Source organism: Crinia signifera, chromosome 19 (genome assembly GCF_055691185.1).
Source record: "Crinia signifera chromosome 19, ASM5569118v1, whole genome shotgun sequence".
In the NCBI taxonomy this organism is placed as follows: domain Eukaryota; kingdom Metazoa; phylum Chordata; class Amphibia; order Anura; family Myobatrachidae; genus Crinia; species Crinia signifera.
The window spans coordinates 116,411,202-116,427,720 of record NC_139226.1 but is presented as its reverse complement, the minus strand read 5'-3'; the positions used below and the strand labels follow the sequence as shown (position 1 = coordinate 116,427,720).

The window sequence follows — 16,519 nt, the reverse complement described above, 5'->3', positions numbered from 1 at the left end:
TTTACTGTACACCCCCCAGTAGCCTACACCTATCTATACACCCCTCCACAGCCCAATGATTCCCCAACCACCTGCATCCTAAACCCACCCATCCCCCTTCACAGCCTAAACTTTACCATACACTCCCCTCCGCAGCCTAACCATACACCTCCCTGCAGCCTATAACACTAACCACACATACACACCCCACAGCCTATAACCCTAACCACGCACGCACACCTTGCAGCCTATAACCCTAACTACACACACACACACCCCGCAGCCTATAACTCTAACCACACACACACACACACACACACACACACTGCAGCCCATCTTTGGCGCACACTGTTCCCATTTCGAGGGGGGGGGGGGGGGGGGCAAAGCATATTTTCGTACCTGGGCCAACAACACTCTAGTTCCGCCTCTGGCTTATAGCGCAGTGCAGTGGTTCTCAATCCTCGGTCCTCAGGACCCCACACAGTGCATGTTTTCCAGGCCTCCTCACAGAATCACAGGTAAATAATTAGCCATACCTGTGGATCTTTTAAAATGTGTCAGTGAATAATGAGTGCACCTGCCGGGTGACCTGGAAAACATGCACTGTTGGGGGTCATTGAGGACCGAGGTTGAGAAACACTGGCGTAGTGGATTAACACATACAACATACCTCCATGTGTACTCACAACCCACCTATCTATTAGGAACCGGATAGGGAAATGGGAACCTGTGGGTAAAGGTTTGTTTTTAAAGACCAATAATGTCTGTGTTCTGCAGCAGTGCCTGGTGTTATCCATGCTAACCTGCCTAGACAAAATCACTTGCACATATTAAAGAATTGGATATAGATATGTGCATTAGGGTGGGGTGACCCCCTGTAATGTGAATATTGAGGGTAAATGGGGCCTGCCACATACTAAACAGACAGTATCACCTGAGATAGTATATAAGAGAGAAGCATTAACCTGTCACTGTGCACAGCCAGCCACTATAAACCCCTGGAACGTGACACCCCATTACTATTATAAACCCCTGGAACGTGACACCCCATTACTATTATAAACCCCTGGAACATGACACCCCATTACTATTATAAACCCCTGGAACGTGACACCCCATTACTATTATAAACCCCTGGAACGTGACACCCCATTACTATTATAAACCCCTGGAACGTGACACCCCATTACTAATATAAACCCCTGGAACGTGATACCCCATTACTATTATAAACCCCTGGAACGTGACACCCCATTACTATTATAAACCCCTGGAACGTGACACCCCATTACTATTAGAAACCCCTGGAACATGACACCCCATTACTATTATAAACCCCTGGAACGTGACACCCCATTACTATTATAAACCCCTGGACCCTGGCTCCCCTATACTGTCACTTCTTACTGTATTATGTCATCCTACTAAATCAATAAGTGCAAACATACTAACACTTTTTTTGTTTGCTTGACTTGGTCGGTGATACTATATGGCAGTGGTAGCCAACCCTAGCCCTCGAGAGCTACCAACAGTTCATATTTTCCAGACAACCTAGCTGCTGCACAGCTGCACTCATTAATCACTGAAACATTTTAAAAGATACACAGATGGAGCTAATTCTGATTCTGAGAGGAGACCTGCAAAACATGCACTGTTGGTAGCTCTCGAGGACTAGGGTTGGCTACCCCAGCTATATGGGATAGATAGCAAAGCCAGGAAAGAATTAAAGTAGAGAGAGATAAAGTGCTATCCAATCAACTCCTGTCATTTTTCAAACACCGCCTGTAAAATAACATCAGTTGATTGATTCGTACTTTGGACCAGATGTATTCAAAAAGTGATAAAGTGGATAGTGATAAACAACCAGCCAATCAGCTAATACCTTTGATTTTTCAAACCCAGCCTGTAACATGACAGTTAGTAGCTGGTTTGCTGGTTTTACAGGCTGTGTTTGAAAAATGACAGGAGCTGATTGGATAGTACTTTATCTCCCTTCAGTGGTCGACCCAATGCAAGTCAACCTGACCGTATCCCTTTTGTTCTTGTGTCACCCCACCCACAAGGTTGAAACATTACTGTGATGTCCAGACCGTGCCCCAAAACAAGAAGTCACTACCTGAACTGTGGTTGGCCACAGCAGCATGCATGCACGAAGGCTCAAACTGCAACGGCATCCCAGGAGGAAGCTACCGCAGTCTGAGTGACAGCGATGCAGCATTGGGTGGCTGTAGTCCAAACAAGGCAGGCGTGTCCAGACTGTTCTTGGTGCGTTTTGCTGCAGCCGCATGACAGAAAAATGTCTGCCCTGACCATAAAAGGGGAGTATGCTTGGCCTCGGTTATGTGGGCCTGTACAGGTGGCATGACTCACTCAGCATTTTGGGGGCATGCCCAGCGCTCCTAGACAGCCCCTGGCACACCTCCATGCACTGAATAGATACTGCACACATATTCATGGCATCTATTTAGGGATCGCTATCTGCTTTGCGGAGCAGCAGGTGAGCAAAGGCAATGTGGCATCAGCTGGGTGGGGCCTAGTACTTAGGGTGTGTCCTCATGGCCCAGATTATTGATTTGGGGGGTGGTATACGAGCAGCTGGGGGAGGTCCTCAGACTCGTGCACATGACGTCTATTCAGTCAACTCTGTTTTGCTGTGCAGTACAGCAGTGATCAAAGGCTCCCCAGCAGGACAGTGCCAGAAAAGCTGGATTATCCCACTGTAATAGATAGAGATGAGAGAGAGGAATGTAACTGTCACCTTAGAGACTGTTTGGAAAACCACAGTTATGAGCTGATTGGTTGATAGTTTATAAAAAAAAAAAACACACAATTCTCATCCCTACAGCATGTGACCTTATCATAGTGATGTCACAATGGGCCCAACAGCATGTGACATCACAGTGATGTCACAATGTGCCCAACAGGCTCAACAGCACAGATCATTTTCATTTCTCTGCATAGAGAGCGAACATGATGGATTGTTTTATTTGCCTCCTGCTATTATTGGCAGGAATGCTTATTAAAGTCTCAGATGGACAGGAAACATCACTTAGACCACTGAGCGAAGAAGATGAAAAGAATATATTGGAGATGACTAATCAGCTTTTGAAGGAAAGACTTGCCATGGCCGTTCCCAAAGTGATTGTCACAGAGGGAGCACTGTTAGTCCCAGCTCAAACTCTGAAGACGGCTCTAAGTCGCATGGCTGGTACCGAGGAGCCCGACACAAACATGAGAGAATTACAGCCAACTCCATCAGGCTGGGACTCTCAGAATAAGGAGCTAATGCCGGAAAGTCGCATGGCTGGTACCGAGGAGCCCGTCACATACATGAAAGATCTAGAACCAGCTCCAATATATTGGGACAATGAGGAGGACGAATTCCTACCGGAAAGTCCAATGGAAGCTGTTACCGCGGAGCCCGACACCGACATGGAGTCAAATCCAGCATCATCAGATTGGGACACTGAGGATAAAGAGCAAATGTCGGATAGTCCAAGGGCTGCTATTACCGCGGAGCCCGACACAGACATGGAGGAGGAGGAGGAGTCGTCAGCTCCATCTGATTGGGACACCCAGAAGAGACAGCTAATGCCAGTAGGTGACATTAAAGGATATCTTGGGGATCTGAAAGATGACATGAAAGATCAACAAACACAAAGCATCGCCATCATCTGCTTTGCTGCCTTTGTCATCACAATCCTACTTACAGCAGTTGCCATAGCCATTATCTATTACCATCATTTCCGGCAAACCAGAAGATTGGCTAGGTGGACAAATACAAGTTCCAGGCAAGATGCTGATCTAGAAGCTGGCAGCGATTCCAACCCTGAATCATTGGGCTAAAATGTATTTCTGCAGAACATCAGTGCAGAATGTATTCCACAGGCTTAACAGAGTCATGCCCATTGAATGAAGGGTTGAGGGGAAGCTCCGAAATATTCCAACTGTTCCTGATGGACCATTACCATTGGAGCTCCCATACCCACTGGTCCCATTTCATCATAATCTGAACATAAAACAAACTGGGGATTAGGGCTACTGGCGACACCCCAAAAACAAAAACGACATTGGGCAGCCACCTCATGGGTGTGTTGGAAGAGCTGCTAACCCTGACCACGCCCACCCTTGAGGGTTGTGCACTAAGAGAGGGAGCTGTGAAGGCAGAGATGGGAGGTAGGCGGGACTAAGCGGTCATTCTGATGGGCTTTTAACTAGTTTTATATTAGTCACAGGTAAAACTGCAGCAGAAAGTGAAAGGAAGGCAGCAACTGAAGAAGCAGTATGTGTTTGGCAGAAGCAGCCCTCCATACCCAAACAAGTGTGGCCCCTAAGCTTTATCTAAGAACGCTTCAAATAACCCAAGCAATTCTGTCCTACATACAAGCTGCACCTCTTAACCCTTTGAGTGCCAAGTGAATTTGTCAAAATAGATGTGAAAATTTAAAAGTAACATTTTTACTCCTAGTAATGACCTGTAATGTTCACCTTTATATAGGAATTTTTTTTTTTTTTTACACATTTTTGTTTGAATTTATATAACAAATGTGAGTGATGCTGACATTTTTAGTGGCTATTTTTTTACATCTCTCACAGAGCCGTTGGCACTCAAAAGGGTTAATAAAATGTAAAAAAATAAAGAAAAAGTTATGTCTCAATTTTAAAGTATGTTAAAATATACGAGTAATTAGGGGGTAATTTTGGAGAATGGGTATTTATGCAACAAATGGGTTAACTATTTAGGGGTTAAATTACTCTAAATGGGTATTTAGCGCAGTAACACAAGACTGCACCAGGGGATCTTACACATTATGGCCTTTATTCCGGGAGTGAGTTAGATTTGGGTGGGGTTTTACGTCAAAGTGAGATCGATATTGCAGTGTAAAAATAAAGCAGTCAGTATTTTCCCTGCACAGAAACAAAATAACTCACCCAAATCTAATTCTCTCTGCACATGTTACATCGGCCCCAACTGCAGTGCACATGGCTTTGTCCATTTGAGAAGGAATTTGTCTTTGCGAGTGAACCAGAATAAGGGCCTATATTCCCTACTCAGTGTCTGACTGGGGCATAAAGGGCACACTGGGGGACTGCAGAGGAAGGGGACCTTAATAACGCTCTCTCCCAGGCTTAATGTGCCCATACACTACTGTGATATACTGCAGCAGTGTATGGGCCATCCGACCCCCTGGAGCAGCCTGGGACATTCCCGGGTGTCAGGATCGTATATGATACATTGCATGCAGTCCTTTCACATGCGATGTACTGCATGCGACCCCGCTCCCCACCAATGGGAGGGGGATGGGCGATTCGGAGGTCGGAGGGGCAGCAGGTCCGATGCACATTGGACCCGAGAGGGGCATCAAACACATCCGATTTGGGCTGATTTCTCTGTCCGATCTATCGGGATCGGGTGAAATCGGCCCAAATCGGACAAGTGTATGGCACCTTTAGTAAACACACCCCCTAGTTCCATCATGTCCACAGTTCCCCCCTTACTTTGGGATCAGCAGTCTATGTGGAATGGAATACAATATTTAACAGGGGTTATAACTCCTTGGTGACAGGGAACAGCCATACATAGCACATCCCATCTGACATAAACACAGGAACACAGGTGACTTGTTTAAAACTTTTATTTAAAAAAAAACATGACAAAGAAATGATCAGACAGACAAGATGACCACAAACGGCCTTACATATATTAGGGATAGGTCTGGTCCTTTAGCCCACGGTATAATGTGCTCATCTTGAGTACAGTAACACATGTAGATCATAAAACAACAGATCCCACCAGTTAAACTCAGCCCTGTTCCGTACAGGCCGGATACACATCAGAGCAATGCGCCCGGCCATTACACCGGCTGTACACACTGCACAATGCAGTGATATGACAGCACAATCTGCATTTATCAGCACGGAATGGTCAGCGATATCTTCTCATGACCGTGAAACCCGGCTAAATTATAATCCAGTGGTCACATTAATACTTAGCGGGATCTATGTACTATGCCTTGGAGAGAGATACAACACCAAGCACCAGCTCCTGTCATTTATCAAACACCGTGTGTAATGTGGCAGATCGGAGCTGATCGTCTGGTACTTTAGCTCTCTCCAAGACTTTGTACTACAATGTATCTCATTTTCTCCCTGAGTGAACTTTGCCAGGACTACAATATCTCGGAGAAGCATCCTTATAAGATTTGACAAGAAAGAGGAATTATGGAGGTGATGCGTTTGGTCGTGGCTTCTGATTGGTCCACCCACACTCCCCACTGTACTTCCGTATTGCCAATTCTATAGAACAGAAACCCGTATAACAGCAGCTACTTGCAGCATTCTGTTCTGCTCTTGGTATTTGTAGGAGTTATAAATACATCTTAAGGATTAGGTGGTAATAGTACATTATACGCAGCAGTAATAGCGATACACCTACAGTATCATACTTTCTCTGTGAGCATTCCCTCAGCTTGGCATGGAAGGAGGCATGCGTGCAGTATACACATCACATCAGTAAATAGGCTACACGGATAGACAAACACAGCCAATACTAGGAGAAAATGTCATTGCAGAGCAAGCAAATTGTTTGCACACAGAGGGGGTATTCAGATACCGCCAGAATTTAACACAGGTGAAAAATCGGCAACTTTATGGTGAATTGGACTTGCCCTATTTAATGCCCATGCTAATTTTTCGACTGGTTGGGTATGGGGTAAATTGTCTACAATTGGCTCTTGAATAGAATGATGCCTATTTGTAGCTCATGTGTCACGCGCCTAGAAGCGGAGCCGTGGTTCAGGTTGAAAGATCTACAGTGTCTAAATAGACAGTCAATAGGTCTACCTCAAAACGTCGACAGGGTTAAAAGGTCGACATAAAAATGGTAGACACCTGACAAGGTTAATATGAGTTTTTCATGAATTTTATTTTGTTTAACCGGCTTGTTCTTACTCCACCATCCGTGCCTCTATATAGCGACCACTCCTAGTGAGTTCTTCGGCGAGAGACTCGTGAATACGGTGTCTGACCTCACACTGGTAACAAGATTGACCAGAATAACTTAGTCCTATACAGACCACATATTGATTTTTGTTGAATAATCTGTTTATAGCGCAGTGCAGTGGTTCTCAATCCTCGGTCCTCAGGACCCCAACACAGTGAATGTTTTCCAGGTCTCCTCATAGAATCACAGGTAAATAATTAGCCATACCTGTGGATCTTTTAAAATGTGTCAGTGAATAATGAGTGCACCTGCCAGGTGACCTGGAAAACATGCACTGTTGGGGGTCTTTGAGGACCGAGGATGAGAAACACTGGCGTAGTGGATTAACACATACAACATACCTCCATGTGTACTCACAAACCACCTATCTATTAGGAACCGGATAGGGAAATGGGAATCTGTGGGTAAAGGTTTGTTTTTAAAGACCAATAATGTCTGTGTTCTGAAGCAGTGCCTGGTGTTATCCATGCTAACCTGCCTAGACAAAATCACTTGCACATATTAAAGAATTGGATATAGATATGTGCATTAGGGTGGGGTGACCCCCTATAATGTGAATATTGTGGGTAAATGGGGCCTGCCACATACTAAAAAGACAGTAGCCAGATGCACTAAGCTTCAAAAGTGATACAATGGAGAGTGATAAACCACCAGCCAATCAGCTCCTACCTGACATGTCACAGACTGTGTTTGAAAACTGTTAGAAAGGAGCTGATTGGTTGGTTGTTTATCACTCTCCATTTTATCACTAGTGCATCTGGCCCAGTATCACCTGAGATAGTATATAAGAGAGAAGCACTAACCTGTCACTGTGGACAGCCAGCTACTATAAACCCCTGGAACGTGACACCCCATTACTATTATAAACCCCTGGAACGTGACACCCCATTACTATTATAAACCCCTGGAACGTGACACCCCATTACTATTATAAACCCCTGGAACGTGACACCCCATTACTATTATAAACCCCTGGACCCTGGCTCCCCTATACTGTCACTTCCTACTGTATTGTGTCATCCTACTAAATCAATAAGTGCAAACATACTGACACTTTTTTTGTTTGCTTGACTTGGTCGGTGATACTATATGGGATAGTTAGCAAAGCCAGGGAAGAATTAAAGTAGAGAGAGATAAAGTACTATCCAATCAGCTCCTGTCATTTTTCAAACACAGCCTGTAAAATAACATCAGTTGATTGATTCGTACTGTGGACCAATCAGCTAATACCTTTCATTTTTCAAACCCAGCCTGTAACATGACAGGTAGGAGCTGATTGGCTGGTTGTTTTGTCACTCTCCATTTTATCACTTTTTGAAGCTTGACACATCTGGCGCTAAATCGCACTCCGAGCTTTGATAAATGCCCCCTATCTTCAGAAAAGTGTACCTGCAGGTTGCAAAAAATAGTAATTACTGTACATGTAGTGGCAAAATGCCATCACAGACATCCCTTGGGTCCCAACAAGCCACTGAAAAGTAGAAATAGCAGTAAACAGACTCTATAAGAAATGCCATTACCCTAATATGCACCAGCTACAGAACACTGAGGTACTGGAGTACCAACCACTGGAAAGGAACATGAATGAACGCACTTAAATGACCATTGTAAAATCAGATGAGAATAACGTACAAGACTTCAGGTGGGAGGCAAAGCCATAGAACTGCCAAAAGTGGTCCTTAATCCATAAAGTCTCTGGGACAGCAGTGAATATTGGACATCACCTAATGAGAGCAATGGTTATTTTGTTCTAGTGTCAAGTCTGGCTCTTCCATTATCCAATGTTCCTTCTCTTCACCTGCTTAGGCCGGTGAGCTTTCAGAATGGTGTAGTTGGAATAAGTTGTGTACCAGCTGGATACGAAAGGGACATAAAATGCTCGGAAGAGCTTTGAAGACCTGAAATATGCAAGAAAATGTTTAATGCCATAGTAATTTTAGTACTTTAACTGCTTCAAATGCATGAATAAGGCATACATAAATTATACAATCACTTTCCAACGCAGACTTCCAGGCCTTGACAACAGAGCTGTGAGGGCCAGTGTGAGGCTCCTCAAGGCTCCTCAGATGGTCTCACAGATGATCCAATACTTCCTCTTATTACACAGCACTCTGGACTATGATACCATCAGGAGACGTCTTTTTTTTTACCCTCAGACTCTTCCTGTGGCATCAACATATTTTGCCATCACTACTGCAACCAAAGACTCAGAAGCAGTGTCAACTGTGTCCATCTCTGAAGCATGCCTAATGTAAGTTACATTCATTTATGATTTTTAGAATTTATTCTGAGCCCCCTCTAGGATCTAGTTTACAAGCAGATGTGTAAATGAACATACTGTAGATAGAATAATGTAGTATAGAAAAGGAAGAACAGCAGCAAAGTCCAGGTTATTTCTCAGGCTCACATTAGGCTAGCCACTCAGAATCCAGAACAAACCCCTAGCCTTCACTTACACAGCCTTACACCACTTTTCCACTCATTTCCAGCTTCTCACCCTTTCCAGTCACCTCCACACACACACACTTGTCTCACCTAGGTATCTCCAAGGCCCCTCCTCTGAAATTTACATCCTTACCTAGTCATCTCCAAGGTCCCTCCTCTGGAACTCAGTCCCTCACCCAGTCATCTCCAAGGCTCCTCTGGAAATCACTCAGTCACCTAGTCATCTCCAAGGTCCCTCCTCTGGAACGCAGTCCCTCACCCAGTCATCTCCAAGGCTCCTCCTCTGGAAATCACTCCATCGCCCAGTCATCTCCAAGGCTCCTCCTCTGGAAATCACTCCATCGCCTAGTCATCTCCAAGGCTCTCAACCAATCATGCACAAGGCATGTGAGCAGCGCTTAAAGAATATAAACCAATATGGTGGAAAAATTTGTATTACTTTACTAGGTATAAAAATAATAATACATATAACAATACACAAACAGAGATGCACAGTATTAATACATAATATAGAATTAAAAATAAGCCACAGGAAAATATATAGGAGTGGATGGTCCAGGGGAACAAGGGATAAAGGGTATGTGGTCGGTCACAGGTAAGTTCACTTTACCAATTGTCAGGTGACCTTTTGATCCAGGGGAGTCCATTTTTTTCCCCAAAATAAGCGATATTGGTCCTCACTATTTGTCATGGTGTTTGTTGGCCGTTGGAGGGATGTAACCATAGGCTTCCTAACCCGTTGGAGGGATGTAACCGTAGGCTTACGCTGTTTGCTGGTATTTTTGTCCTAGCGGTCTATATTGGTCAATATAGACCACTAGGACAAAAATACCAGCAAACAGCGGAAGCCTATGGTTACATCCCTCCAACGGCCAACAAACACCGTGACAAATAGTGAGGACCAATATCGCTTATTTTGGGGAAAAAAGTGGACTCCCCTGGATCAAAAGGTCACCCGACAATTGGTAAAGTGAACATACCTGTGACCCACCACATAACCTTTATCCCTTGTTCCCCTGGGCCATCCACTCCTATATATTTTCCTGTGGCTTATTTTTAATTCTATATTATGTATTAATACTGTGCATCTCTGTTTGTGTATTGTTATATTTATTATTATTATTTTATACCTAGTAAAGTAATACCAATTTTTCCACCATATTGGTTTAAATTCCCCCCCCCCCCCCCCCCCCCATTTTGAGCAGCAGCTTTTACCCAGAATCACAGCTACTGTCATCTCCAAGGTTCCTCCTATGGAACCCACTCCTTTACCTAGTCACTTCCAAGGTCCCACCTCTGGAACTCACTGCCGTACCTAGTCATCTCCAAGGTTCCACCTCGTGAACTCACTCCCGCACCCAGTCTTCTCTTGATCCATGTCCTCCACTTCTAACACTCAATGCACCAAACATCCTCATATAATTTAATACTGTTTTCTCTTTACTATTCCATCAAATTATATTGTATGCTTCCCACATCCGCCTCCAATTACTAACCCCTTTCCTATAGATTGTAAGTTGGTAGGGATCACACTCCCCTGTATTCTTACCTATCACACTCCTTGTGAACAGCGTGATCCATTGCATTCTTCTCTAAAGTAATTCTGACAATGTCTGCTTGCCCATATGTTGGGTATATGCTCTTACTAGCCTCAGTGAGCGCCACTACTATTGTCCCTGTTATCTGCCCTACCCACTATATATGAATTTATGCTCTGATACACTTTATTTGAAATGCTTCTACTTCTTTGAACTGTACAACGCTGTACACGTTGTACATCTACCTCGTAACACTACCTACAAAAAAGGTCTCTCAGAAAACTTTGGTTGCTTCAAAAGATAATTTTCCATTGATAATTAAGGTGATTCTTTTTCCTCAATTTGGTCCTGGCACTTTTAGCAGATATTTTGTACATCACTCACAGCAATGTTGGCGCTTAAAGGGTTAATAAGAACAACTCTAGTACAGATCCTCAGTACAATAAAATAGTTGCTTGTACTGAGTGAACAGACTCTGTGGCCTGGGTAAAACATGGCGTATTAATAGCAATTTTACCAAACCGCTCCACCGGAAGGTGTGGTCTGTCAGCACGAGTCCCAAACAAACACCACAAGTGCTGGTGCTCTCACTAACTATGCTATACTGATAGTGCTAACCAGTGATACATTGCCAGTAATCGCTCTCACTGTGCTATACTGATAGTGCTAACTAGTGATACATTGCCAGTCATCGCTCTCACTGTGCTATACTGATAGTGCTAACTAGTGATACATTGCCAGTCATCGCTCTCACTGTGCTATACTGATAGTGCTCACCAGTGATACATTGGCAGTAATCCCGCTCACTGTGCTATACTGATAGTGCTCACCAGTGATACATTGCCAGTCATCGCTCTCACTATGCTATACTGATAGTGCTCACCAGTGATACATTAGCCAGTAATCGCTCTCACTATGCTATACTGATAGTGCTCACCAGTGATACATTGCCAGTCATCGCTCTCACTGTGCTATACTGATAGTGCTCACCAGTGATACATTGCCAGTCATCGCTCTCACTGTGCTATACTGATAGTGCTCACCAGTGATACATTGGCAGTAAACGCTCTCACTGTGCTATACTGATAGTGCTCACTAGTGATACATTAGCCAGTAATCGCTCTCACTATGCTATACTGATAGTGCTCACCAGTGATACATTGCCAGTCATCGCTCTCACTGTGCTATACTGATAGTGCTCACCAGTGATACATTGCCAGTCATCGCTCTCACTGTGCTATACTGATAGTGCTCACCAGTGATACATTGGCAGTAAACGCTCTCACTGTGCTATACTGATAGTGCTAACTAGTGATACATTGCCAGTAATCCCTCACTGTGCTATACTGATAGTGCTAACCAGTGATACATTGCCAGACATCCCTCTCACTGTGCTATACTGATAGTGCTCACTAGTGATACATTGCCAGTAATCGCTCTCACTGTGCTATACTGATAGTGCTCACTAGTGATACATTGCCAGTCATCGCTCTCACTGTGCTATACTGATAGTGCTAACTAGTGATACATTGCCAGTAATCGCTCTCACTATGCTATACTGATAGTGCTAACCAGTGATACATTGCCAATAATCGCTCTCACTGTGCTATACTGATAGTGCTCACTAGTGATACATTGCCAGTAATCGCTCTCACTGTTCTATACTGATAGTTCTCACTAGTGATACATTGCCAGTAATCACTCTCACTATGCTATACTGATAGTGCTAACCAGTGATACATTGCCAGTCATCCCTCTCACTGTGCTATACTGATAGTGCTAACCAGTGATACATTGCCAGTCATCGCTCTCACTGTGCTATACTGATAGTGCTCACCAGTGATACATTGGCAGTAAACGCTCTCACTGTGCTATACAGATAGTGCTAACTAGTGATACATTGCCAGGAATCCCTCTCACTGTTCTATACTGATAGTTCTCACTAGTGATACATTGCCAGTAATCACTCTCACTATGCTATACTGATAGTGCTAACCAGTGATACATTGCCAGTCATCCCTCTCACTGTGCTATACTGATAGTGCTAACCAGTGATACATTGCCAGTCATCGCTCTCACTGTGCTATACTGATAGTGCTCACCAGTGATACATTGGCAGTAAACGCTCTCACTGTGCTATACAGATAGTGCTAACTAGTGATACATTGCCAGTAATCCCTCACTGTGCTATACTGATAGTGCTAACCAGTGATACATTGCCAGACATCCCTCTCACTGTGCTATACTGATAGTGCTCACTAGTGATACATTGCCAGTAATCGCTCTCACTGTGCTATACTGATAGTGCTCACTAGTGATACATTGCCAGTCATCGCTCTCACTGTGCTATACTGATAGTGCTAACTAGTGATACATTGCCAGTAATCGCTCTCACTATGCTATACTGATAGTGCTAACCAGTGATACATTGCCAATAATCGCTCTCACTGTGCTATACTGATAGTGCTCACTAGTGATACATTGCCAGGAATCCCTCTCACTGTTCTATACTGATAGTTCTCACTAGTGATACATTGCCAGTAATCGCTCTCACTATGCTATACTGATAGTGCTAACCAGTGATACATTGCCAGTAATTGCTCTCACTGTGCTATACTGATAGTGCTCACTAGTGATACATTGCCAGTAATCCCTCTCACTGTGCTATACTGATAGTGCTAACCAGTGATACATTGCCAGTAATTGCTCTCACTGTGCTATACTGATAGTGCTAACCAGTGATACATTGTCAGTAATTGCTCTCACTGTGCTATACTGATAGTGCTAGTGAGTGATACATTGCCAGTAATCCCTCTCACTGTTCTATACTCATAGTGCTCGCTAGTGATACATTGCCAGTAATCCCTCTCACTGTGCTATACTCATAGCGCTAACTAGTGATACATTGCCAGTAATCGCTCTCACTGTGCTATACTGATAGTACTAACTAGTGATACATTGCCAGTAATCGCTCTCACTGTGCTGTACTGATCGTGCTAACCAGTGATACATTGCCAGTCATCCCTCTCACTGTGCTATACTGATCGTGCTAACTAGTGATACATTGCCAGTAATCGCTCTCACTATGCTATACTGATAGTGCTCACTAGTGATACATTGCCAGTAATCGCTCTCACTGTGCTATACTGATAGTGCTAGTGAGTGATACATTGGCAGTCATCGCTCTCACTGTGCTATACTGATAGTGCTAGTGAGTGATACATTGCCATTCATCGCTCTCACTGTGCTATACTGATAGTGCTAACTAGTGATACATTACCAGTAATCGCTCTCACTGTGCTATATTGATAGTGCTAGTGAGAGATACATTGCCAGTCATCGCTCTCACTGTGCTATACTGATAGTGCTAGTGAGTGATACATTGCCAGTCATCACTCTCACTGTGCTATACTGATAGTGCTAGTGAGTGATACATTGCCAGTCATCGCTCTTACTGTGCTATACTGATAGTGCTCACTAGTGATACATTTCATGTAATCCCTCCCACTGTGCTATACTGATAGTGCTAACTAGTGATACATTGCCAGTGATCGCTCTCACTGTGCTATACTGATAGTGCCAACTAGTGATACATTGCCAGTCATCGCTAACACTGTGCTATACTGATAGTGCTAACTAGTGATACATTGCCAGTAATTGCTCTCAGTGTGCTATACTGATAGTGCTAACCAGTGATACATTGACAGTAATCCCTCTCACTGTGCTATACTGATAGTGCTAGTGAGTGATACATTGACAGTCATCGCTCTCACTGTGCTATACTGATAGTGCTAACTAGTGATACATTGCCAGTCATCGCTCTCACTGTGCTATACTGATAGTGCTCACTAGTGATACATTGCCAGTCATCGCTCTCACTGTGCTATACTGATAGTGCTCGCCAGTGATACATTGCCAGTAATCGATCTCACTGTGCTATACTGATAGTGCTCACTAGTGATACATTGCCAGTCATCGCTGTCACTGTGCTATACTGATAGTGCTCACCAGTGATACATTGCCAGTCATCGCTCTCACTGTGCTATACTGATAGTGCTCACTAGTGATACATTGCCAGTCATCGCTCTCACTGTGCTATACTGATAGTGCTCACCAGTGATACATTGCCAGTCATCGCTCTTACTGTGCTATACTGATAGTGCTCACTAGTGATACATTGCCAGTCATCGCTCTCACTGTGCTATACTGATAGTGCTCACTAGTGATACATTGCCAGTCATCGCTCTCACTGTGCTATACTGATAGTGCTCACTAGTGATACATTGCCAGTCATCGCTCTCACTGTGCTATACTGATAGTGCCAACTAGTGATACATTGCCAGTCATCCCTCTCACTGTGCTATACTGATAGTGCTCACTAGTGATACATTGCCAGTAATCGCTCTCACTGTGCTATAATGATAGTGCTCACTAGTGATACATTGCCAGTAATCGCTCTCACTGTGCTATACTGATAGTGCATACCCTCCAACATGACCCATTCCATTAGGTACAAAATGCTCTGTTCCTGGACTTCCCTGCCAGTGGCAGTTACAGAGGTGGGGCTCCAGCACAGTCCAATATTCAAAGAGGGGAAGTCACATCAACTGCCAGTAAGTCCAGGACAGTGATGTTTGGGGTTGCAGTTTGTGTGGCTCCCCTTTTTGAATATTGGACTGTGCTGCAGGCTCACATCTGTAACTGCCACTGGCAGGGAAGTCCAGGAACAGAGCATTTTGTACCTAATGGAATGGGCCATGTTGGAGGGTATGATAGTGCTAGTGAGTGATACATTGCCAGTAATCCCTCTCACTGTGCTATACTCATAGTGCTCGCTAGTGATACATTGCCAGTAATCCCTCTCACTGTGCTATACTGATAGTGCTCACTAGTGATACATTGCCAGTAATCCCTCACTGTGCTATACTGATAGTGCTCACTAGTGATACATTGCCAGTCATCGCTCTCACTGTGCTATACTGATAGTGCTCACTAGTGATACATTGCCAGTCATCGCTCTCACTGTGCTATACTGATAGTGCTCACTAGTGATACATTGCCAGTAATCCCTCTCACTGTGCTATACTGATAGTGCTAACTAGTGATACATTGCCAGTCATCGCTCTCACTATACTGTAGGGAGGATTTGTACTGGCTGTATCTCAAGAGACCAATTACGCTGTGAGTAAGGGATGAGTGTGTCATAGCCGGGAGCTGAAAAGCCTGCACCAAGATATGCCGAATCCGTAGCTCTCGCCTTATCTATAATGAAATGATTCCTGACAATGAAGTGCCTGTTCCGTGTAATTAGGTGTCTGCGCTCTAATTCAATTACTATCTCCATGTATCAGGAGCTCATCTCTGACTGTACAGGACCTGACGTCAATTGAGCTCCATGAAACCCCTCCAGAGTATAGAATTGGGTGTCCGTGCCTGCTGGTTCCCTTTCATCATTAACCTTTCCTTTACTGCAACTGTTCTGAGTATGTAAATGACAAACAGACTGCCACTACTAATCGCATGATCACTTCAGACACCTTGATGTGTAAACAAA

The 16,519-nt window shown here is 44.1% G+C and overlaps 1 protein-coding gene across 2 annotated transcripts in view; it reads right to left on the bottom strand.

Annotated features, from left to right (window-relative positions):
- Positions 1-5,597: 5,597 nt before the first annotated feature.
- Positions 5,598-16,519, bottom strand: part of ALG9 (ALG9 alpha-1,2-mannosyltransferase) — a 143,014-nt gene continuing 132,092 nt past the window's right edge. For both annotated transcript variants that reach the window (XM_083163218.1, XM_083163217.1), the window contains exon 15: positions 5,598-8,880. Coding sequence is in view for 1 of the 2 variants with exons in the window: in XM_083163217.1 (XP_083019343.1) it covers positions 8,757-8,880 (124 nt within the window). In the remaining variant the exon portion in view is untranslated. The remainder of the gene's footprint in view (positions 8,881-16,519) is intronic.